Here is a 24,963-nt window from a genome sequence, read left to right on the forward strand (position 1 = left end):
AGGAATTCCTTCCCCAGATCCCATCCATCCCTGCCCTCTGGCAGTGGAAGCCATTCCCTGTGTCCTGTCCCTCCAGGCCTTGTCCCCAGTCCCTCTCCAGCTCTCCTGGAGCCCCTTTGGGCCCTGGAATGTTCTGGAAGCTCTCCCTGCATCCTTCTCCTCTCTGGGTGAGCACCCCCAGCTCTCCCAGGGTCTCCAGCCCTGGGAGCATCTTTGTTGTCATGTCTTACAACAGCCCGAGGGAAACACCAACAGGCAGTGAAAAATGACTTGAAAACTTGAAAGATAATTTAAATCACGAGAATAATGAAAAAATATGAATATTGTCATTTCCAGCTCACCCTTCCAGCTCCATTTCCTGACCTGGTCCTGGTGAGAGGAACATTTTCCTTCCTGGGGTGCCACAAAGGATGTTGAGGACATTCTGGTTTTGTGTTTCTGTAGCACATTGTACATCCCATTAGGGCTAAGATGGATTAGAGCAAGGCCCAGTAGCACAATCTCGGTGGGATTTTTTTGCTCTTTGTTGGAGGTGATGACATTTGATTTTCATTGCAGCCCAGCCAATTCTGCTTTATGAAAAGAGTGGCTCGGCCTCATCCCAATCCAAGACTTGTGGAATCACACGTGGCCTTTGTGGCTTAGCAGAGTGAATCCAAGCTTGTTTTCTTAAATAACTTCATGCCCAAATGAAAAATTGGCATTTATTCTGCTATCTCTTAAGATTACAACCTTCAGTTCCCTCGAGTAATCGTCACCCACGCGAGCGGCGAGGCTTGAAGTGTTTAACTGGTGATTGCTTTTTCTGGACGCTGCTTCTGCCCATAATATCTTTTATTTTTGTGGTCAGTTAACAGGGTTTTGGGGCCTTTTATAGCTGAAGAGAATAGTTAAATATATATTGCTCTGGAGAGTAATATTTGGATAATAATGTGCCACGAGTTAGTGTCTTGTGGTGCTTTGTGTTGAGTGCTGTAGTTGACCTTTGCTAGAGAGGAGAAAAGTGTCTGCTTGTTAGAACATATTATTTAGCACCTTTAGAAAGGCAAAACTGCTTGGTTTAGGGTTTGTTTTTTTTTTAGTGTGAGGCTCAGTGAAGATTTTATCACCAGGGTTTGGGGATGATGGTGTGATGTTGGGCTTTTACAAAGCCTGCAGTGAGTTGTAGCTCTTGGGAGAGAAGTGGCAGTAATAAATCCAGACTGTGCTTTGCTGTCCTGGGTTTGGTTTATGCTGCTCATTTGGGTCTGTGTTTGGTTTTTTTTTGTGTCTGTGTGCTTTACACACACAGTGATGTAAAGTTACTGTGGAAAATTTAATGCAGGACAGGGCTAACATTAAAATGGGTCATTTTAGTGGATGAAACTCTGTCTTTTTTGCCACCTTTGCATAGGACTGGGGTTCAAACCAGTGCAGAATTATTTTTTCCTTTAAAAATTAGAAACATTGGGGTTTACACTACCATGTAATGGTAGTTAATATATCCAGGTAGTGGCTTCAGCTTCTTCTGTGAGAAATATCAGCAAAGCATCAGTTCAGCCCCCCAGAGACCAAATCTGCTTTTCCATGAGCTGAAGCTGAGCAGAGCCTCGATTCCTTCATTTCCCCAAACCTTCAGAAACCTCCTCCAAATTCCTTATTAGGAGTAAATAGTAAGGAATTGTAGCACATGGCATTGTTTGCTGATCCTTGACTTGTGTTCTCCTGAAGAGCCAAGTGGAATCTCGCCAGTCTTCATTAAATAATTCTTTTCTGAGTGAGTAAGGCTGAGCTCAAGTGATACCACATGCAAGCTCTAAAAATAATCTGTGATCTGGGTTGACATGATGAGGTTTTGGAAGGCAAATGTTGGTTTGTTGATCGTGTAATCGTGGAATTGGAGGGGTTGGCTCCATCCACGCTCAGCCCATCGGACCCTGGGGCTGGGAAGAGTTTGGATTTTGTGCTCAACAGTGATGGGACAGGCTTGGCTACATCTGGGATCATTTCTTTGTCTCTGAACTTGTCAAAATTAGGAGCTGGGTTTGATCTGTGCAAGGCCAAGAAGTATTTCTCTATATATTTCTATATATAACATTTAGGTACTACAAAATATTCCACAAAACTGCTCCTCCTTGAGTTCCTTCTAATTTAAGCCTGCAGTTGCCAAATTTTCTTTCCTACTTCATAGCAGCATCCATGCCCCTGTTAGAAGGAATTTGTATCACTGCCATCCATGTGATTGTTTATTTTAGTATCCTGCTATTCACTAAAAACTGTCCCTTAAGCTAAAAAGAAAAGTGCATCCTAAATTTGGGTGATTCCAGCACGCTGCTCCCTTTGCAGCTGCAGGAGCCAGCTGTGGGAGAGGTACATTTGTGCATTAATGCTGGTGTGCTTTGGAGTTTAAGAGGGTTTTTCTTCTATTTTAGGAGGGGAAGGGAATTTTATAAACAAACAGTGGTTTGGGATAAAGCAAGTCAGTTCATGTCAATTAAAATAAAAGTATTCAGACTCATTTTGTCTGTCAGGGTGGATGGGAATCCTGTCTTCATTTGATAGCTTGCTCCTCGAGGTATTTGGAATTTAGGTGACCACAGCAGGTCAGATCAGTCTCCTGAGCTGGGAGTGGGTTTTTAGGGAATGCTCTAAAAATGAAGGAAGTGTTCAGGGATATAATTTTGCCTTCAAACAAGTGGTGGCGTGGGGCTTTCCTGAGCCAAATCTTGTTTGTAATCTCTTCACGGGCATCTCACACCTTCCTGTAGAATTAATTCTGAACCAGATGTGTTTTGATGACCCCAGTATCCTCTGCCAGTGAGTCCCAGCTTTTCATCAGCTGTGCTTTGGGAAAGGTTTGGATTCTTTTTGCATTGTAAACCCACTGCTAGGAAACCTGTCTGGCTGTAATCCATTGATCATTCCATCATGTAATTCATTGATAATTGATAATTGAGATTCAGCTCTTGCAGTTGTCCTTCTCTGGGCTGCAGAGATCTGATCCTCATGTGGTGTCCTGAAGCTTTTCCTTAGCAAACCAGTTCCAACAAATGAGGATTCACAGCCAGATCCTCATCCTGTTGTCTTCCTCTTACATCCTTGCCCGAGAAAGGTTTTAAGGATGTGCAGAACTTTTTCCATGTGCAAATGTGGAATTGGATTGTGGAATCCTGGAATGGGTTGGGTTGGAAGGGACCTTAAAGGACATCCAGTGCCACCCCTGCCATGGGCATGGACACCTCCCACTGTCCCAGGGTGCTTGGACACTCCCAGGGATCCAGGGGCAGCCACAGCTGCTCTGGGAATTCCATCCCAGCCAGGAATTCCTTCTCCAGATCCCATCCATCCCTGTCCTGTGGCAGTGGAAGCCATTCCCTGTGTCCTGTCCCTCCAGGCCTTGTCCGCAGTCCCTCTCCAGCATGTTGGAGTTCTGCTTGTATTTACTTATTTTGACAGATTTAAGGTCATAATTTCTCTCTAATAACCTCAGAGAAGCTCTTCCCTCCCTGGGAGCAGTAAATGAATTCTTACAACACAAGGAAATTGTTCCCACTTTGCTTTTCCAAGCGGCTGCTCCAACATCCAGCCAGCATTCCAGGTGTTTTACCAGGTGGGAAACACTCCCCAGGTTCAAAATGCAGGCCTCTAGAGAGGTCAGTAGGACTTTCTGACATTGATCCCTGGAAAACCAGGATTTTGTCAACATACTGAATTCTCTCCTCTCCTCTCCTCTCCTCTCCTCTCCTCTCCTCTCCTCTCCTCTCCTCTCCTCTCCTCTCCTCTCCGAACCTCTCCTCTCCGAACCTCTCCTCGTTTAAAATGTAGTTTTATTTTCTTTTGACAAGGCTGGGTAAGAGATGCAATCAATGAGAGGATGACAAACATCTGCCTGTGGTTTTGGGTTAGGTTTTGGGGGTGCTGGGGTTTTTGGAGAAAGGATATAAAAATAACACAGGGGAGATCAACGCTGGATTTGATTCTGAGTATCACAAAAGATGGAATAAGTTGTGTTCCAACCTTTAAGTCATTCATTTAGTATTGCTCTGTAGATTTTACATTCTCAATTGCAGAGCAGAAACCAGTGTGGTTCTTTCCAGCATTTCAGCAGAATTTCGTTAGGAAAATTCTTTTACACCTTTTGGAGAAGTCACACTCCTCACTGGAGTGTAAATAAAAGCAAGAATCAACTCTGCAGTACTTGATCTTTTGCTGGCAGCACTTCCCACGTGGTGATTGTGAGGGCTCTGTGTGGGCACAGCTTGATTAGGACCAGCATTTGTAGATATTCAGCAATCAGATCTGTGTTATTCCTCCCAAACCATTCGGAGGAGAACTCAACCATTTGGTTTTGTGCCTCACACGTTTCGTAACGCGCCTTCAAGTCATCACCTACAGCATGTGCGAAGACAGCCTTTAAAAATAGTTTAATATAAAGAGTAAATTAATGTAAAAACTAAAAATAATGGTGCAGTGATGAGGACCTTCATTACCATATGCCCTTTTGTCTTTTTTTTTCCCTGGGTTCTGCTTTACAACTATTTTCTGTGCTATATAAACGCACCCTGTGGATTTGCTCAGCAGTGATGCTGCTGGAAGAGGCTCTTTTTGGGTGAAGTAATGTTAAAAAAAGAAGAATTCCTCTCACCAGCACCTTTTTGGGAGGTGATGGAGAGCACAAGTGCCTTGCTGCTGTTTCAGAGGTGTTCACACTTCAGTTTTGAGCTTCCCTCAGGGTTCCCTGAGCTGGGCTCACGTTTCTCTTGCTGCCTCCATGTACAAAATCCCTCCAACGTGGCCTTTCCTGCCCATCTGCTGGGCCAAATCCATCTCTGCTTGGGCTACCAACGTTCCTTTGACTTTTCTTTTTCCTCCTGGCCAAAAGAAGTGGAATCTTGCCCTGGCTGTGTCTGGTGAAAGCAGCACTGCAGATTCTTCCCTACCCCAAATTCACATCATCCCCTTTCATCCTGCCATCCTCATCAGTGTTATCCCAGGAAAATCACACATCTTCCCTTTCCAAGCCCTGCATGTCCCATTTCTGCTTCCCTGCTGTTTCCAGTGACTCCACCTCGTACCCCTCACTCATTCCCTTTCCAAACTGCCCAGAGCAGCTGTGGCTGCCCCTGGATCCCTGGAAGATCCAACCAAGGCCAGGTTGGACAGGGCTGGGAGCAGCCTGGGACAGTGGGAGGTTCCATGATGCCATGAAACACATCTTGCTCTTTCTCAGAAGGAATTTCTGCTGGACACAGACAATGTTAATTTATTAAATTCCCACAAATCCTTCTGAAATCCCTCTTAGTTCTTCATAAAGCACCTGAGAACAATTAAGCTGTTACACACTTCATGAGCTGCCCACCGTGAGGGTGCGGATTGCCTCAGTTTCCCTTTGTTTCACCATCTGTTTGCATCCATTTGTTCTTCCTTATCTCTGTGTTTATTCTGAGAACACTGAGAAAAGAAACATCCTCCCTTTTTTTTTTTTTTGCTGTTTATTTTGCTTTCTGCCAGGTCTGGTCACAGCGTGGCTCCTCTCTTCCATCAGCAGGACTAAATAAAACAGGTCAGAACATCCTCTCCAGCACCCTCCTGTGCTGCTGCTCTGGGGCTCAGTGGGATCACGTCCATTTGTAGGGTTTTGTTTTCAAGTTAAGACTTCCCTGGACTTCCCAAGCACGGCCCCGTGCTGGGAACCACCCCCAGTTTGTGGTTTGGATGTGCTGAGCTGCTCTTTGGAGGAGGCACAGCAAGATTGGATCTCAAAGAGCTGCAGGTTGGGCTGTTGTGCGCTGCTCGGACACAGAGGATGGCTCTGGTCTGTTTTATTCAGTACTTCAGAAGTAGCCAAGGGTTACACAAATAAAATCAGCTGCCTTTGATAGGTGTCAGCGCTTTAATGAGGAATTAAATTAAGCCCTGGGTACTCCTGCCCATCTCATGGCACTATTTTTATCTCACGCTCCGCTTTTTTGTTGCTATTTTTTTCCCCATATTTTATGACAATTGCCTGAAGTCCTGATCTGAGGGGGATTATGCCAGATACCTGCACAGCTGGAAACTCATCAGCCATTCAGATTCCTTCAGTGAGAGTGTCAGTTTTAGCACGAAACTCGCAAAGCTCACCGTGGTGATTTCAAATTTCCTCTTTAGTAGACATTTTGTTTGAATGCCATGAAGGGGCTCCTCTCCCCGAGCCCCCAGGAGCACAATAAGCTATGCTCTTTGAGAGAGCCCAGATGAGTACAAAGTTCCCTTCATTAAATTTTCTTTTCATGCTTTAGCATAGAATATTTCTTTTTAAGACAGTCTCTCCCTCATTTCCTTTTGTGTTTTCATCCTATTACCTTTACGAGGTTGTGATGCATCAGCTCGCTGGAAAAGGTGGGTGCAGCCTCCCTCAGAGGTTTATTCCAGCACTGAAAGATTATTCTGGCATGGGAGGTGCTTCAGGAGCAGCTGGAGAAGGGAAAGCATGATAAAGGAATCACAAACTTGATAAAAACACACTGTTCCTCGCGTGCCAGGCGGCTGCTGCTCGTATTGACTTGTGCTGAGAAAAGCGTTGGGGGTTTTGGGTGTGCTGGTTCTGCTCAGGAATTGTGGAGCTGCGCTGAGTGGAGCTGGAGATCTGTCAGCATCCCCTGGCATTCCCTCTGCACTGATTGTGGTGCAGGAAAACTGGTGGTTTTTCTTCAGTTTGGTTGTGAAATCTCTGAGCAATTTAATAAATAGATAAATAAATACGATGTAGGACACAATCTTGTTTCCTTTACAGGAGCAGATAGTGATAGGACAAGGGGCAAGAGATTTAAATGGAAAGAAGGGGGATTTAGATGGGAAATTGGAAAGGAATTCCTGGCTATGAGGGTGGTGAGGCCCTGGGATGGGTTTCCCAGAGAAGCTGTGGCTGCCCCTGAATCCCTGGAAGTGTCCAGGGTTGGATTGGGGTTTGGGACAGTGGGAGATGTCCCTGCCCATGGCAGGGGTGGCACTGGATGGGCTTTCAGGTCCCTTCCAACCCAAACCATTCCGTGGTACTCCGGTGACACTTTTCCCATCTCAGGATCTCGCTCAGGACATGGGATAGTTCAGGAAAGGGATCTCCTGCTCTGAGGATCCCTGGCCCTGCCTGGGACCACACCAGGTTGCTTTATCCACTCAGGCATTTAAAACCTCCACATTTGCACAATAAATTCCACATAATTGCTGGGTTTGCATTTATTTACCTTTTTCTTAGAAGCTTTTCCCTCAGTCAAACCCTACAGACCCTTAAATGCTTCTGTAAAATGACTTTTATTCAGTGAAGCCCAGAACAATTTGGGCTGGAAGGGACCTTAAAGCCCATGCAGATGCACCCCAGCCATGGGCAGGGACACCTCCCACTGGCCCAGGCTGCTCCAAACCCCATCCAGCCTGGCCTTGGACACTTCCAGGGATCCAGAGGCAGCCACAGCTTCTCTGGGAATTCCATCCCAGGGCCTCCTCACCCTCTCAGCCAGGAATTCCTTCCCATTTAAGTATTAATTGATGTAATCATAGCAACTTCTGTTAGGGAGATATTTCATTCCCCTTCAGAGGAGTTTCCTTGCTGTTGTTTCTGACCATCCATCTGTGATTCCTGTGATCCATCTCTGGCAGAAATCAATGGGAAACCCTTCAGAGGGGTTCCCATTATGGACAGTGGATCCTCCTTTCCCAACAGGAGATCCTGCAGCCCGTGCTTTATGCCCTTCTCATGGCAGGCAACAATTTCATTTAGTGCTTTCCCAAAAGTGCCAGCAGAGCATCAGGGGAGTGGAACCAGCACAGCTGGTCGATACAGAGACACTGCTCACCTTCACATTCATCCAAAAAATGATTTGACTTGAAGGAAGTGGCCTTGTTCTCACTGACCTGCAGTGCCTGGAGGACAGGGCTGAGGGGAGGTTTTCAAAAATCCCCCCTGAAATGTCAGAGTATGAAAACAAGTCACAGAGGGGTGGGAAATGATGTGTCTCACAGGGCTCCCATATGGTTGGCAATGTACAGAGTCCTTTGAAATATTCAAATAAGGAATAATACCTGGGTTTTGGTCACTGATGGTGTGGCTCTGAGAAAAAAAGAAACAATTCAAAAGCTCTTTATCATGGGTTAGAAAGTTTTCCCATTGAAATGGCTTTAAATACAGTGACAGAGTTAATGCAGCAATGCTAGAGCAGCCCATTCCTTTCTCTCTTCACCTGTATATAAGAAGTCACTTTAAAACTTGTGAATAAAGGCACAGCAAGGTTTACTCTGGGTATTTTTAATTAATTCAGGCTCTCTTGGATTGGTTTATCAATTCACACCAGGGGTTTGGGGGTTTATTGGAGCTCTGGTTTAGCTGGATCTGAATCATCACTGCTGGGAGATGCCTACAGGGAACATCCCTGGTGATTCTGTTGTTCCCTGTCCCAGACCCTGCCGTGCCCCCTCCGTGTGCAGCAGTTTGTGGTTACACATTTTGATGCCTGACACGCCTTTGAAGCACGTGCTGATCTCAGCAGAGGGGGGATTAAAGGAAAATCCTTCTCTGTAAGAGTCTGCAGAAGTTTGAACTTGGAGATCATAAAGTGTGGAAGCACCTGGGACTGCATTTAAATTCTGGTTTAGATTTTACAGATGCAGGGCAATGAATGAAAGGAGAAAGAGATGTTTTTATAGGTACATACTGTAAAATCAAGGTGACTTAACATTCCCTTTTCTTTACCACGACGTCTTCGGTGATTGTCAAGAAATCAATTCCCTGGAGGAGCAGCGTTTGTGCTTCATGTTTCATTTCCCTGAAATGAAACAGGAAAACAGGAAAACCTGCCTTGGCCAATCAGCAAAATGAGAATCAGAATCACAGAGTGGGTTGGGTTGGGTTGGGAGGGACCTTAAGGATCACCCAGTCCCACCCCCAATTCCATGGGCAGGGACAACTTCCACTATCCCAGGGTGCACCAAGCCCTGTCCAGCCTGGCCTTGGACACTTCCAGGGACCTTACCACCCTCACAGAGAGGAATTCTTTCCTCTGGAAGTGCTCAAGCAGCCTGGGATAGTGGAAGATGGCCCTGCCCACAGCAGGAGGTGGGACTGGATGTGCTTTAAACTTCCTTCCTACCCCAACTGATAGAATAATAACAATAACAATAATAATAATAATAATAATAATAATAAATTTTTGTCTTTCCTGAGGTGTTTTTAGAAGGAAACCCTGAAGCTGTTCTCTGTTCTCACAGGAGATACGAGTCCCACCCGATCTGTGGGGAGCTGCAGGATAAAATCCTCCAGTGCTACCGGGAACATGCCCAGGAGACCCTGAGCTGCTCTGCCCTGGCCAGCCAGTACCTGCACTGTGTCAACCATGCCAAACAGGTGAGCTGGACCTATTCTCACTGAAAACTGCTGGAATGATGAGCAGAGGAATTTCCAATTAGTCCTTCCTCCATGCCTAAGCATTTCCCAGTATGTGAGTTCTCAGAGCTCTGTGGAGACCACTCGGAGTTGATTTAAATGCTCAGGTTTCCATCTCTTCCCCTGGGAAGCTGTTGTTTAGTGTAGGAGCTCTTGCTGTTGGCAGATGTTTCCTGTTATCTACAGTTTTAGCAGTAAAACAAGGGGATTAAAATACCTGGTAATTTTTGCTATAAATATGAGAAACTCCTGGATGTCTCAAACTACATTGGTCACCACTTGGAATTCTTGATTTCTTCAGTCTTGTGTTATGCAAGGCTCTAAAACTGCCCTTTACCTGCTCTTGCCCTCCTCTCTTCCAGTTTTGTAGGGTATGGATGTCACTGCCAATTAAAATCTTTATGCTTTATTAGTGCAGGATGAAGGAAAATGACAGTAATATGTAAATCATTAAAAGAAGCTACGATTTTGCACTTTTACTCTTTTCCATCAGCCTTTGTCTTTCAAATACAGAAAAGCATATATTGACCTCAATTGTGTCCTTAAACAAACAAAATGTGCTCACAGCCCACGTGCAGGATGTGTAAAAAGTGCTTAAATAAGTCTGTTGATCTTTATTTCTGCCCGAATCCGTGAGTTAATATTTGAGCACGTGAGGACACCCATCTTTATGTGACAGTGGAGACCTGCAGAGCACGGCTGGTGTTTGATCATGGGCATCACCTTCCCTGGGCTCAACTCTGCCTGGGCAGAAAATCCATCAGACTTTGGCTCTGATCCTTCTCTGTGACCTTTTGTTTTAAAATGCTGCAGCCTCCAGCTGGTATTCCCGAATTATTAACACTGGAATTGACACTGCTCGTTGTTCTTCAGTCACTGAGAGCTCCCTGTCCCTTCAAATTCACTTCCTTTAATTTATCCTTTATTGATGTTTGTTGTCCCATTCCTGGCAGTGTCCAGGGCCAGGCTGGACAGGGCTTGGAGCACCCTGGGGTAGTGGAAGGGTCCCTGCCCGTGGTGGGGTGCACAGGATGGTCTGGAATGTCCCTTCCAACCCAAACCCTTCTGTGATTCCATGATTTCTCCTCCTGCCCATTTTGGAATGCACCAATCTGCTTTTTTAGGAAAAGTCCAGTGAATAACATGAGAATCACGGAGCCATTAAGGTTCTTCAGACCATCCAGTACAGTTATCCCCCAGTGCCACCACTGACTGTCCCCAAGTGCCACCTCCAGCTTTTAAATCCCCCTGCCCACCCCTGCCCTGGCTGGACAAGCCTTTGAGTGCAGAAATTTTCCACAATATCCAACCTAACCCACCCCTGGTGCAACTTGAGGCTGTTTCCTCTTGTTCCATCACTTGTAACCCTGTTTTGGTTTGTTCTGTAGTGGATTTCCCCATGGCCCTGCAGCATCTGCAGCACTAATTTACTGTATGTTTAATTTTTTATTATTTTTTAAAGTAACCAGAAAAAAAAGTGGATTAATTACTTCGACATGTTTAAGCTCTGACTGAAGTTTGTATCTGATAGGAATTTCTTCAGAAGACTCTGATGAGGATGAATTAATTCATGTTCAGAAGGTGCAGGAAAAGCAAATTGCATAAATATGAGCATTAGGTTTTTGAACCCTTTTAAACACCTTTTTTTTTGTTGAAGATCTTCATCCAAGCCTGTCAAGTAGTTAAAAGTGTTTCCTAAATGTTTCTTATTCTGTTTCACACATACTTCAAGATGAGAATTCAGAGAGGTTTCTCTCATGATAACAGAGAAGGAGAAGCCTTTTATGATGGAAATATTTGCAAGCAGGAGCAATTGTTTTTCCTAATGAACACCAGCCCATCCTCCACGTGCTGCAGCTGTAATTGTAATTATTTTTACTCACTGTTTGCCCACAAGTCCAGACAGTTACTTTGAAATAATTCCTAAACGCTGCTATAAAATCACTTCAAAATTACCTTCTCTGTGCGCTTGCTTGGGAGCCAGAGGAGGGGGATAAATGGCAGATTCAGAAATGAAAAAGTTAACTGACACTGGCTACAAGAAACAAAGGAAGAAGAAAATTTGCTAGAGGGAATAGAGCAAGATATTGGAAAGCAAATAAGTGAACTAATCCGATTTCCTGGCGGTGAGTCTGGGCACTTGTGCTCGGGCTGAGCACACTCTGTGCTTTTCATAAATTGAATTTATTGACTCCTCTTTCTTTCCTATCTTGCTTATAATTATCTCCCCCTCTCTTCTGTGTGCTCCTTATTTCTCATGCTGTCTGTAATCTCATGTCTCTATCTGTCCTTTTCTCCCCTCCTTAGAAAAGCCCAGAGAGTTGTTAATTCCGAGGGCTTTGACACATTGTTGTATCTTCCCTTGAAATCTCTTCCCAAAGTCATGAGAAGCTGGGGAGATAAATTAAACTCTGTTATTAATGTTTGCATGTTATTACAGTGATAATGCCAGTAATGGAGAGGAAAACTTAACCTAATGGAGCCATTAAGGGGAAGATATTTGGATTGTCTATGGCATTTATTTGTGCTGCCACTCCTGAAGTAGCTCCAGCCAGTCCATCCATGGCTTTTTAATCCTTTTTCCTGGTTTTCCAGACATGGAAGAGCTGTTAAAATGTATCTTTTTTGGAGGTTTTTTTGCATTTTTTTGGGGTTTTTTTCCCTCTCAATTTTTCCCCACCCTGGGCTACAAGAAGTTCTGATTCTTACATAGAAACACAGCTATGGTTTAAAAAATCCGTGCAATAATTTCCTGTTAAACCATTGAATTCCAGAAGGATTCAGGTCTCTGCAGGCAGGTGAGGTTTAAGAGTATTTAAAATAACAATACCAGCAGCTGCTGGTGCCTGACAGCCTGGCTACAAAAATGTTATCCTTCAGCCTTGTAACCACTGTTTTAATTTGTTGGATCAAGTGGGTCCTTAATTATGAATCCTAAATAGAATAAAAACAGGATTTTAGCCTCATCCTCCTGTATTTTTACTTGATACCAATTTCCACTCTGAAGAGAAAAATGCATGGAATTTGTGTATCTGGAAACACTGCATCGAAACACAACAAAAAGAGTTCATCATTTAACAGTGTCCTCATTGAAGGAAGTTTATTATGGACCAGCTTCCCTCCCTGGGGTTATGGGAAAAAAAAAGAAAAAAAAAGGAAAATATTTTAAATGCATTAATTTAAAAAGGCAAGGAAAAACAGTAAAAACCCCAAAATGTAGATAAAACCAAAGCAAGGCTTGGAACACCCCTGTTTGTCTGAAGGTGAAGTTTTGTGGGCAGAAATATGGACATGACAAACAAATATCTGCAATTTCTGTCCTTGGGACACTCAACAAAAGTAGCCCATTTTTTCTGAGATCCCTTGGGAATTTCTTCTGTTAACTTGTGTAGTGTTAAAACAACATAAAGTTAATATTCAGCCCAGAGATGGTTTGGAGTGAGTCTGTAATTCCTCTGGAAAAAGGAATTTTCCTGAGCTTTCCAGAAATCTTCATGGGGAGGTTTTGGTAACGGATGAAACTTCCCCACATTTTGGTTTGCAAATGCACCCAAAACTGACTCTTTTTATTCCATCAGCCTCTTCTTCTCCTCCTCTGTGGATTCTGGAGGGTTCTGTGGGCACAAGGACAGGCACCACCTTTGTGTGGGTGCCTTGGAGAATTTTAAAGTCACAATTGTTAAGGCTGGAAAATTCCTCCAGTTCCATCGAGTCCCAGCATTCCCAGCAGTGCCACATCCCCAAGTGCCACATCCACACTTAAAATCCTTTTAATTTAAAATGCTTTTAAATCCCTCCAGGAATGGGAATTCCAGCCCTGCCCCCAGGCTGGACAATCCTTTTGGGAAAGACATTTTTCCTAAAATCCAATCGAGGTGCAGCTCTTAACCCTTGCAGGAACTGGATGGAACAGCACAGTTTACGGGGTTGTTTTTAGGAATAATATGAAAATTTGGTTGGAGCCAGACCTGACACGGTTTTAATTCCCTTTATTGTTAATTTTCCCTAATTTCCATGACTGTGACAATGCAGTCCAGACTTCCAAGCTGTGTAGAGTTGCTCAGACACCTGAATCAGCTGTTTGGAGGTCACCTGTAAGATTTCAAGGTTTAAATTTGGGTTTGTTCCTGACATAAAACCTCAGACTTATCAAATCCCTTCCTACCATTTCTTGCAAGGAGACTCTTAATTAGTCCTGACTCGTTTGATGGGTTTTGTAGGCAAGAAAAATGGTTTGATTTGGAAAGGGCTTTAAGGATCATCTCATTCCAGCCCCTGCCACAGGCAGGGACACCTCCCACTATCCCAGGTTGCTCCAAGCCCTGTCCAGCCTGGCTTGGAACATTTCCAGGGACAGGAAACCTGGTCTAGTGAAAAGAATTAAATGATTTTTATGGTCCTTTCCAACCCAAACCATTCCACACTCTGTGACTCTGTAATGGAGCCCGAGATGAGTGCAACATGTTCAGACTGTTGGGGTTTTAATTCTGGCTCAGAACCCGGGAAGGAGCCAGGCAAGGGATACTCAGTGTTGGATCTTTTCAGGATATTTTTCCTCAAGAGTTTAATTGCTGGGAATGGGATTTTTCTTATTGTAAGGTCAGGTGTTTTAATTTCCTTTAATAGCCACAGCACTAAAGCCATGGCAGCATGAGGGGGGATGAAAATGGATCATTAGAGAGACTCTTCAGGCCTCCAAAGCACTGCCTTGTTGAGTCCTCAGATCCCTTCATTCTGCTTCTGTGGCTTGTCTCTGGCGTGGTGTGTTTATCAACAAGGCTTCTTGTTCTGTATTTAGATTTTAAAAAACATCAGATCTTAGGAAAGAATTGTAGCCAAACTTCAGGGAGTGTCTGGAATAACTCGGATTTACTGAAATATGTGTTTTTCCCTCTCTCTTCCCTCCCCTCTGATCGTTTCTGCAGCAGAGCTTGCTCGGGAGAGGAGGATAAAGGCATTGTCCAAACCAAGCACAAGACCATCAACTAATTTCAGCAGAAGAGCTTTTTTTTCTCCCCAAGAATGACCTGGCAGCCCATTTGCAGGGCAGCCCAATAAAGACAAGAAGTGGAAGAGCCATTTGAAGGGCAGCATCCTTGCGGCTCAATCAGCGGGGCCGCTCGGGAAGCCGAGACCTGGATCTTGTTCCATCAGAGCTCGCCTTCCGCCTTATCAAAGCCCACTTACTGGAGCATTGGAAGGAAGGGAAAGAAAAGAACCTTTCTCTGACCTCAGAGAGGGAAAATATCCTTCAAATGCTGCTGTTTCACTGTAGAATCTGCTCAGAAACATCTCGCTGTCAGAGGGAGGGAGGGAGGGGGGTAACCCTTGCGGCGCCGGGACGCAGCCGTTCCTCGGGAGCAGCCCCTGGTCCTGGTGCCAGAGTTCTCCTCACAGTGTAGAATTGTAAATTGTGCTTCAGCTTCCCAAATGACCTGGCTTGCTGAGGTCTCTCTCTGCAGGCCTTCTGCTGGAATGATGTTCATGATCCAACACTTAGGGTGCTCCATGGCCTTTATTTCCACGGGATGGTTCTGTTGTGCTCCTCGCTCGTATCAAGTCCTGACGAAAATGCCTCACTCTGTACCAACAATAAATCTTGTTTTATGCACAAGATTGCTGCTGCAGTCTGTCTCCCTTCCCACTCCTCGGGGGTGGATGGTGTTCCCTCTGCTGTGTCAATCACGCTTTCCCAGCAGATGTTGTTGCTGAAGCTTTCAAGCACAGACTTTTCATGCACAGCCAGCCCTGGTGTCAGGAACGGGGCTGGGATTGAGCTGTTTTCCATCACAGCCACCTAAAAGGATCCCACGTGATGGGAGTGTTGTGATTTATCCACTACCACTTCCCTCCTTGGGAAATGCTCGTGAATGGAGCGCTGCAAGCTCTGGTTACATGGAGAGGTTGTGGGTTCCCCATCCCTGGGAGTGTCCCAGGCCAGGCTGGATGGGAATTGGAGCAGCCTGGGATGGTGGAAGGTGTCCCTGCCCATGGGAGGGGGTTGGAATGAGATGGGCTTAAAGCCCCTTCCCACCCAAACCATTCTGGGATTCTGTGAAAGGGCAGAAACTCCCTGAAAATCTCCAAACCAGCTTTGTGCAAGCACTCAGTTTCCTTCAATTCTTTTCCTTCAGGTAAAAACCACCACACTCCTTGTCCCAGGCAATCTTAGGAGGGACTTTTTACACAACAGGGAAAGTAATGATGTCAAATGAGCAGCGAGTCTGGAGCCTTCTGCTGTTAATTTACCTGTTCTCCCTCTCTAATTGGCTGTGTTTGAACCTCATCCTACTGAACAACTGTGGGTGCACCTGTGGATCTCATTTATTATTCATGCAAAATATTACCATGGACTTCCCTAATTATCAAGATGCTTTGTGAGCGCTGTTGAATTAAGGATTTATTTTTTTTTATGCTACCCAGAGAAGCTGGGAATTTTATTTTTTAACATGCCAAGCAACTGTAATGTTGGTGGGAGGGGAGGATCCTGGAGTTCAGCATCAGGTGCCAGGTGAACTGCTCGGGAAAAACAACAGGGCCATAAGCACCGTGTTTACACGGTGACTTGCTGTAGTGTTTACAAATCAGCTAACTCACAAATCCTTCTCTCCAATGTTCTCTTTTGTAACAGAGAGCCAAGAAGTTGGCAGAGCCAGCCTTGCCAGACTCAGAATTGGCAGCAAAATGCAGCATAGAGGAAAAGCAGACGTTTTTCAGGCCAGATGATGCTGTAAAATCAGGGGAAGAGCTGTGTCGGGAAGGAAGGTCTCTGTTACTGCCAAATGTTTATTGGTTTCTCATCCTGACAGCCTTGAGCAATGAGAGTCAGCCTTGCCTGCTTTGTTCCAACTGTGTTTGAGGTGTTGTGTTCTTTAAACATCTTCTGTGGCATCAGGGGTGGCAGCTGCAGCCTGTGCGGCTTGGGGGAGGATGGTGGCAGCAGCAGGGTAAGGACTTTAAAAATGGCCCTGGTGTGGGCTTTACAACTGGCCCTGGTGTGGAGTTTAGAACTGGCCCTGGTGTGGAGTTTAGAACTGTTCCTGGTGTGGAATTTAGAACTGTTCTTGGTGTGGAGTTTAGAACTGTTCTTGGTGTGGAGTTTAGAACTAACCCTTGGTGTGGAGTTTAGAACTGTTCCTGGTGTGGAGTTTAGAACTGGCCTTGGTGTGGAGTTTAGAACTGGTCCTGGTGTGGAGTTTAGAACTGGCCCTGGTGTGGAGTTTAGAACTGGTCCTGGTGTGGAGTTTAGAACTGTTCTTGGTGTGGAGTTTAGAACTGTTCTTGGTGTGGAGTTTAGAACTGGCCTTGGTGTGGAGTTTAGAACTGGCCCTGGTATGGAGTTTAGAACTGGCCTTGGTGTGGAGTTTAGAACTGGCCCTGGTGTGGAGTTTAGAACTGTTCTTGGTGTGGAGTTTAGAACTGTTCTTGGTGTGGAGTTCAGAACTGACCCTTGGTGTGGAGTTTAGAACTGTTCTTGGTGTGGAGTTCAGAACTGGCCTTGGTGTGGAGTTTAGAACTGGCCCTGGTGTGGAGTTCAGAACTGGCCCTGGTGTGGACAGCCTTTGCCTTTAGAGCAGAGCAGTAATTCTGGATATTTCTGGCATTTCACCACCACCTCTGCTTTTGCCACCTCTGCTTTTGTGTACGTGCATCCCTGCATCCCAGAGGTGTTTGATTTCTTCCTTCTCCCCACGTGCTGATGTGGGTGCTGAAATCTTCAAATCTTGGAAGTCCCCTGGGGTTTTTTATGGGAGTTTATGGAGAAGTTTCCCTCCTATTCATGATTTTATGATTCTGTGACCTTTTTCAGCACCTGCAGATCCCAAACCCACACCAGCTGTTGGTGGCAGCAGGAGCTGCTGGATCAGAGCAAGGCCAGCCTCCTTCATCAGTAGCAGGGACAGGGTGGAGAAGTGCCAGGATTTTTGTCCAGGGTGTCAAATGTGATTTGCAGGACCCCAAATCATCTTTTGTCCCGTGCTGGGTGACTGCATGCTGCAGCTCCCTGCCCAGGGTCAGTCCTGTTCCATCAGGAGCTGGGTGCTGCCAGATAAAAACAGACAAGGATTTAGATTTGGGTGCAAACAGCTGCAGATGTGGATTTTGTCACCTGGTCAGTCCATAATTTGTGATGCTTTGTGTGGAGCTGACACTTGTGGGAGCTGGCTGCAGACACAAGAGGGGATGTGTGAGAGCAGAAGAGGCTGAGCTCCTGCAACCAGGAGAGTCCTTTCCGTGCTCAGCCTCTCCCAGCTGTGCCCACAAAACCCTCCAGGGGTCATGGCCAGCTCGTGTTCCTGCTTTCCAGCAGTGAGGAAGGTTCCCTGAGGAGCTGGGGGCTGTTCCCACTGTCACAGCAGAGTTCAGGACAGCAGTGAGTGACCCCCAGAGCCCAGGGCAGGATTCACGAGGAGCTCTGGGAATGGCGAGGGAGGTGAGGCAGGGATGCTGCTGGGGAACACCCTGCTGCTTTCAGCTCTGTGTTGGCTCTGTCACCTCCCTGGCTGCTCTCAGAAGTGTCAAACAGGGCCTGGCAGCAAGGACATCTCTGGTTTGATCATCAAAGTTCAGCAGCCAAGGAGCTGGAGCAGCATCTGCCCCTCCCTGGGGAAGAGGGACAGGACCTGAGCTTGGCCGTGGTGTGAGGGGGACCTGGGGCTGCAAGTCCTTGCAAAATTCCAGGAGAACGTGGGGCACTGAGCCAGGGCTCCTCTGCAAGAATGTCAGCTCCATGTGAACAAAGACACTGGGTAATTAGAGAGGTAATTAGTTTGGTAATTACTAAGGCAATTAGTTTGATTCTCTCTCAAGCCAGTAACTGCTGGGAAGTGCTGGAGGGAGCACCTTGAGTTTCAGGCTGCAGCAGCCCCCCGAGGTTAACCCTTCACCCCCTGCCTGGGAAGCTGACATTGATGAAAATGGGGTGGCTTGGAGGGAAAATAACCCCAAACCCCCAGTTTGTCAGAGGTCTTGTGCTCCAAAACTCTTGAGCCATCTTCTGATGACACCCAGAAGTGCTTGTGCCATGGTCAGGGCAGGATTTAAGGCAGATCACCCAGCAGTGGTGAGGTTACTGCAAGATTTTATATTTCCTTAAGAATACTGGGGACATTTTTTGGGTGGGGACGCTCCTTGGGGAGCTGTTTGGAAGTGTCCCAGTGTCATTGCTGAGGTTGATCTCTCCTCCTTGTATTGGATCCCTCACATCCCTTCACCCCTGGAATGGAACCCTGTTCCAGCAGAGGCATTCCCTGGAATCCCAGCTCAGTTTGGGTGGGAAGGAACCTTCCAGATCATTTCATCCCACACCCTTGCTGTGGGCAGGGACACCTTCCACTAAGCCAGGCTGCTCCAAGCCCCATCCAACCTGGCCTTGGAGCCATTTCCAGCTTGGGGTGCAGCTCAGCACCTGGAGGTGAGTTTTTTCTGCCTGTGTCATACAAAACCAGGTATTTTCTGGCCCAGGAAAACCATCCCTCCTTCCTCAGCAAGTCCTGAGGGTGGGCAGGGCAGTGCAGCTGTCCCAGGGGTCCCAAAATGAAGATCAAACTTCCAGTGCTCATTTGGGAAGCTGGAGCTGCAGGAAGTGGATCTGATCCCCCAGTAAACTGCAAACTAAGCAGATTCTTCCTCGTGTTCATCTGTTGCTGATCCAGAAATAGCAGGGCTGGGAGGGACTTGGCACATGCTGGAGTCCACTATTCCATAAAAACTGACAGCAAGAAATTCACAAGTTTGATGGTGGTAGAGGGATCAGATCTGCAAAGGGTTCAGGGGGAGCAAGGAGATGAAAGTCCATTAATAGATGAAACCAGACATGAGAATTCACTGCATCTCTCTCCTGTTTCCTATCTCAGGTAGTGAGAATACTTTTCCCCTCTTCTCAGTTTTAATATTATTAACACTTGGCCTGCTTTGCAAAGGTCAAAGTCAGCTTGAATGTCTTCTAATCTGACTCTTAGTGAAAAGCAGGCAAACAAGAAATCCCAGAGCTGCCTTTAAGCAGCAGAGCCTGATGTGTTACAAAGGAGTTTGCAGCATTGGGTGAGGTCTGGCTGATAGCCAGGGGCTGTTGGAGGGCAGGGAAAGGCTCTGATCTCTGGTTTTGCTGAAAGTCCCACTCCTGGAATTGGGCAGACAAATGAAACCTCTGCTTTTGCCTGAAAAAATTCCCTTTGCCATGAGAGATCTGTGACCAGGGTCCAGCTGCAGGAGCACAGGAAAGGAGGAGAGCAGGAGAGGATTTGTGCTTTTACACTGTGGAAGTTGATCCTGTTGCTGTTACTGGGAATAATCTGAAGTGTTGGGACACCGAGTGAGGCTGGAGCAGGTAGATGGAACTGATTCAGAAAGAAAAACACTTTTTTTAGCATCAAACAGAAGGGAAATCTCCCAGCTCCTGTGCCTTGGTCCCAGTTTGGTCTGGGAGGAGCAGCAAGGGAATGTTGTGGCAAACGAATGCCTGAGCTCTTTGTTCCTGCAGGTTTGGGGGCGAATTGCTGGAGAGAGGAGGTGGGAGAGAGACAGCAAGGAATATTAAATAACCTCCAGTGAAATGAGAGCTGGTTGTGATCCACACCAGGCCCTCTGGAGTGGGTGTTTTCCTGGGGGGCACCAAGAGTTCTGCATCTGATCAGAATCCGTGTGATTCTGTCCCCAGTGAGCTCCGTGTGCTCCTTGGATGCCAAGTGCACCCTCAGGGAGCCTCTGTGAATCACCACCGAGTCTGGCCTTGCTGGGGGTTTATTTTCTTTAAATGGAAGGATTTTAGTCTGATGTGGCAGCACTTTGGGGGGTTTGAGCAGAGCTGTTACCGAGGAACCAGCGAGAGAGTCAAACCCATGTGTGTCACCAAACCTCGGTGACTCAGGGCTCCCACAGAGCCCCTGCCCTTCACTGGGCTGCTCCTCCCACGGCCTGGGGTCACTCTCTGGCACCTGGTGGCTTTTCAGGTCCTTCCCTTCTGCTGGAGCTTCCTGCAGGCCCATGGGGTGCTCAAGGTGAGGTCCTGAAGTCCTTAAGGTTGGAGAAGATCTTAAACATCATTAGATCCAACCATCAACCCACAGCCACCGCTACACCACATCCTCAAGTGCCACCTCCAGGTGTTTTGTGAACACTCAGGGACTCAAGGGGTCCAAAAGGTGGATTCACCTCCCTTCTTTCCCCAGTTGAACCAACCCAAATTTGAGGTTTGGTCCATGTGAGAGATGCCAGGTGCTCCATGGGGTCGCCCAGGTTGGGCATCAGCAGGAATTTCTCCATGGAAAGGGTGGGCAGGCCTTGGCAGGAGCTGCCCAGAGAGGTTTGGGGTGCCCATCCCTGGAGGTGTCCAAGGAATTCCTGGATGTGGCACTGAGGGCTCTGGGCTGGGGACAAAGAGGGCATCGAGCACAGCTTGGACTCGATGCTCTCAGAGATCTTCAACCCCAGGGATGGTGTGATCAGGGGATGTGGTTTCTAACTTGAGCATCACTAAATGCATCATTCACCCTTCTCATGCCTCTGTTTCCTGGTGGAAATGACCCTGCCAGGCTGGAGAGGAGGAGGAGGGAACGTGTGGACACGGAATGCACCCACCAGGAGCGGGCTCTGGGCGTGTGGGGGGCTGTTTCCTGTTCCTGAGTTTTCCTTTGGACAGGCTGACCTAAGGAATGGTGCTGGAGCTGTCCTGGAGCTGTCCTGGAGCTGTCCTGGAGCTGTCCTGGAGCTGTGTGGGACACCCAGGGCTTGTTGGGAAATCCAAAATGGATCAGCAGCTCTGCCCTAGAGCTTGACAGGTGAGAAACAGCAGAGTCCAAATAACCACTTTGCCCAGCTTGGTTTAAAAGTACCAAAATCCCCGTTTGTCACTGCTGTCCCTGATGCCCTCTGGATCACCTGGTGGTTTTTTAGCCTACAACAATCACCTGCTCCAGACCACGAGGTGCTGAGGGCAGGCAAGGGCCCCAAAAGCTGCCTGTAGGAAGTTTGTGACCCTCAAGCAGAGATAAACTTTTATTAAACGTGTTTGATGTTGTTGGATTAAGGGGAAAGATGCCCTTTTTTCAATGATTATTTAATTTTTTAGGGGGTGGTGCACAACGTGTCACACTCTGATTTCCAACAAACTCAAGCAGCAGAAACACCAAACTGGTGTTCTGCAGGTTCAGCCCTTCCTTCTCCTGGCTTTGTTCTTCAGTGATCTCTTTCCCTGCCAGAAGTTATTCTCCACTTGATTTAAGGGATTACCAACATTCCTTCTGCCCAGCTCCATCCCAGCTGCCCCAGTTCCCTCCCTGCTGCAGGAAGGGGAAGGCTCTGGATCCAAGCGGGCTCTGAGTGGGCTCCTTCATTTTTCAATGGAGTTTCTGCTCAGAGGTTAAATCATTTCAGCTCTGATCCTCCTTAAAAGTGGTGATTAATCCCCTCCCACAGAGCAGGATCATGTACAAAAAAACACCAATGTGGCCCTGGGCATTTTTTCCCCCCCAGTAATGAGAGCAATTCATAACCCAGCATCCCTTAAAGATCCCAGTTCCCCTGGAGGAGACAGCATTGGCCATAAAAACAATTCCGAGGTGCTCTGCCCCCCAGTTTCTGCTGGGGAAAAAGTCTTCAGAGAGAAGTAATTGTTGGCTTAAAACTTCAGCCTGCATTCAGCAGCAATCCATCACCTCCCAGAGCGTTTGGAGGCTCAGGTTACTCAATATTCAGGCTGGGAATCCTCAGCAGGGAAAAAGGGACCGGGGGCAGTGTGAAATATTGCCAGGGAAATTCTCTCTAACCTGCATTTCACGCCCTTCTCTTTGCTGAGGAGGGAGGGAAAAGGAGCAAAACCTAAATTCTCTTTTGTGTTCCAGCCCTAAGGAGAAGCAGCAGGAGTGAGGGGATGTGGGGACCTGCAGTGCTGCAGTGGCCCTGGTGCCTGCAGAGGGGCTGTGGTGCTGAGCACACAACTCTTAAACACACCTGGGCTGGGGTTCCAGGTGTTAAACACAGCTGGGCTGGGGTTCCAGCTGTTAAACACACCTGGGCTGGGGTTCCAGCTGTTAAACACACCTGGGCTGGGTTTCCAGGTGTTAAACACACCTGGGCTGGGGTTCCAGGTGTTAAACACACCTGGGCTGGGGTTCCAGCTGTTAAACACACCTGGGCTGGGTTTCCAGGTGTTAAACACACCTGGGCTGGGTTTCCAGGTGTTAAACACACCTGGTTTGGGGTTCCAGGTGTTAAACACACCTGGGCTGGGGTTCCAGCTGTTAAACACACCTGGTTTGGGGTTACAGGTGTTAAACACACCTGGTTTGGGGTTACAGGTGTTAAATACACCTGGGCTGGGTTTCCAGGTGTTAAATAAACCTTGTTTGGGATTCCAGATGTTAAATACAGCTAGTTTGTGGTTCCAGGTGTTAAACACAGCTGGACTGGGGTTCCAGGTGTTAAACACACCTGGTTTGGGTTTCCGGGTGTTAAACACACCTGGGCTGGAGTTCCAGGTGTTAAATCCACCTGAGCTGGGGTTCCAGGTGTTAAACACACCTGGTTTGTGGTTCCAGGTGTTAAATCCACCTGTTTTGGGGTTCCAGGTGTTAAACACACTTGGGCTGGTGTTCCAGGTGTTAAATCCACCTGGACTGGGGTTCCAGGTGTTAAATACACCTGTTTTGTGGCTTCAGGTGTTAAACACAACTGGGCTGGGGTTCCAAGTGTTAAATACACCTGGTTTGTGGGTCCAGATGTTAAATACAGCTGGGCTGGGGTTCCAGGTGTTAAACACACCTGGTTTGTGGCTTCAGGTGTTGAATACACCTGGCCTGGATTCCAGGTGTTAAATACACCTGTTTTATGGCTTCAGGCGTTAAATACACCTGGTTTGGGTTTCCAGGTGTTAAATACACCTGGGCTGGGTTTCCAGATGTTAAATACACCTGTTTTGTGGTTCCAGATGTTAAATAGACCTGTTTTGGGGTTCCAGGTGTTAAACACACCTGGGCTGGGTTTCCAGCTGTTAAACACACCTGGGCTGGGTTTCCAGCTGTTAAACACACCTGGGCTGGGTTTCCAGGTGTTAAACACACCTGGGCTGGGGTTACAGATGTTAAATACACCTGAGCTGGGGTTACAGGTGTTAAATCCACCTGTTTTGTGGCTTCAGGTGTTAAACACAACTGGGCTGGGGTTCCAAGTGTTAAATACACCTGGTTTGTGGGTCCAGATGTTAAATCCACCTGGTTTGGGGTTACAGGTGTTAAACACACCTGGGCTGGGTTTCCAGGTGTTAAATAAACCTGGTTTGGGGTTCCAGATGTTAAATACAGCTAGTTTGTGGTTCCAGGTGTTAAACACAGCTGGACTGGGGTTCCAGGTGTTAAACACACCTGGTTTGGGGTTTGAGGTGTTAAATACATCTGGTTTGGGGTTCCAGGTGTTAAATACATTTGGTTTGGGGTTACAGGTGTTAAACACACCTGTTTTGTAGTTCCAGGTGTTAAACGCAGCTGGTTTGGGGTTCCGGGTGTTAAATCCACCTGTTTTGTGGCTTCAGGTGTTAAATACACCTGGCTTGGGGTTTGAGGTGTTAAATACACCTGTTTTGTGGTTCCAGGTGTTAAACACACCTGGTTTGGGGTTCCAGGTGTTAAACACAACTGGGCTGGGGTTCCAGGTGTTAAACACAGCTGGTTTGTGGCTTCAGGTGTTAAATAATCCTGTTTTGGGATTCCAGGTGTTAAATCCACCTGTTTTGTGGCTTCAGGTGTTAAATCCACCTGGTCTGGGGTTTTCTGCACCCATCAGTGCAGTGGCCTTGTCCCCATGGCCAGGAAATCTCCTTTTAAAGCAGACTCGGAGAGAAGCCAAATTGCTGAAGAAGGAAACACAAAAGATTGCTGCTACTTCACATAAATTTACGTCATCAAGGCTGTTTCAGGCTCCAGGGAGGTCCCTTTGGCTGCAGTTTCATGTTAATTCACTGTAGTTACAGCCACCTAAGGGGGTGTGAGTGCCAAACCTTTCATTCCTTACCGATAATTTTTGAAAGCTGTTATTGATCCGTGCTTGGGGAGGCTGGGGAAGCGTCAGTGGGTCTAAAAACAAATCTGACCTTTCCTAGCCAGGGTGTGGGGATAACACAGTGAATCTCACCCCATTTGGGTCTAAACCTTACCTGAAAGGTCACAGAGCCACAGAACAGTTGGAACGGAAGGGACCAATGGCCTCATTCCCTCAGGAGCCCCAGAGGGAATGTTCACCCTGACAAACCAGATTCCCACTGGGAGAGGATCTTTGTGGAGATGCCAATTCAGGGCTGCCACTGCAAAAAACCATCCAAACCTACCCTTCCTCCCACCTCCTTTCCACCACAGACTGGAGGAAATGTGATGAAAGGTGAGCGAGGCCATTTTCCAGTCACATTCCTGCTCCATCATCCCACGGCTGGGAATTTTCCTGCTTTGAGACACATCGAGTCTGGCCCCTGTGCAGGTGCTGAGGTGCCAGGAGATTTCTTTACCCAGGGCCAACTCTCATTTGGCATTTTGGTGTAGTTACTCCAAACCTGCTTGTCTTGAGGGAAGATCGCTCAG

At 46.9% G+C, this 24,963-nt stretch overlaps 1 protein-coding gene across 3 annotated transcripts in view; it reads left to right on the plus strand.

The window, feature by feature from the left end:
- LOC131591482 (MICOS complex subunit MIC19-like) overlaps positions 1-15,013 on the plus strand; it is a 124,221-nt gene extending 109,208 nt beyond the window's left edge. For 2 of the 3 annotated variants that reach the window (XM_058862228.1, XM_058862230.1), the window contains exons 7-8: positions 9,223-9,358; positions 14,323-15,013. In XM_058862228.1, the coding sequence (XP_058718211.1) occupies positions 9,223-9,358; positions 14,323-14,349 (163 nt within the window). In that variant the 3' untranslated portion in view covers positions 14,350-15,013. The remainder of the gene's footprint in view (positions 1-9,222; positions 9,359-14,322) is intronic. The other variant, XM_058862229.1, reaches the window with a different exon arrangement.
- Positions 15,014-24,963: the final 9,950 nt, after the last annotated feature.

The sequence above is a fragment of the Poecile atricapillus genome, chromosome W (assembly GCF_030490865.1).
Source record: "Poecile atricapillus isolate bPoeAtr1 chromosome W, bPoeAtr1.hap1, whole genome shotgun sequence".
NCBI lineage: Eukaryota > Metazoa > Chordata > Aves > Passeriformes > Paridae > Poecile > Poecile atricapillus.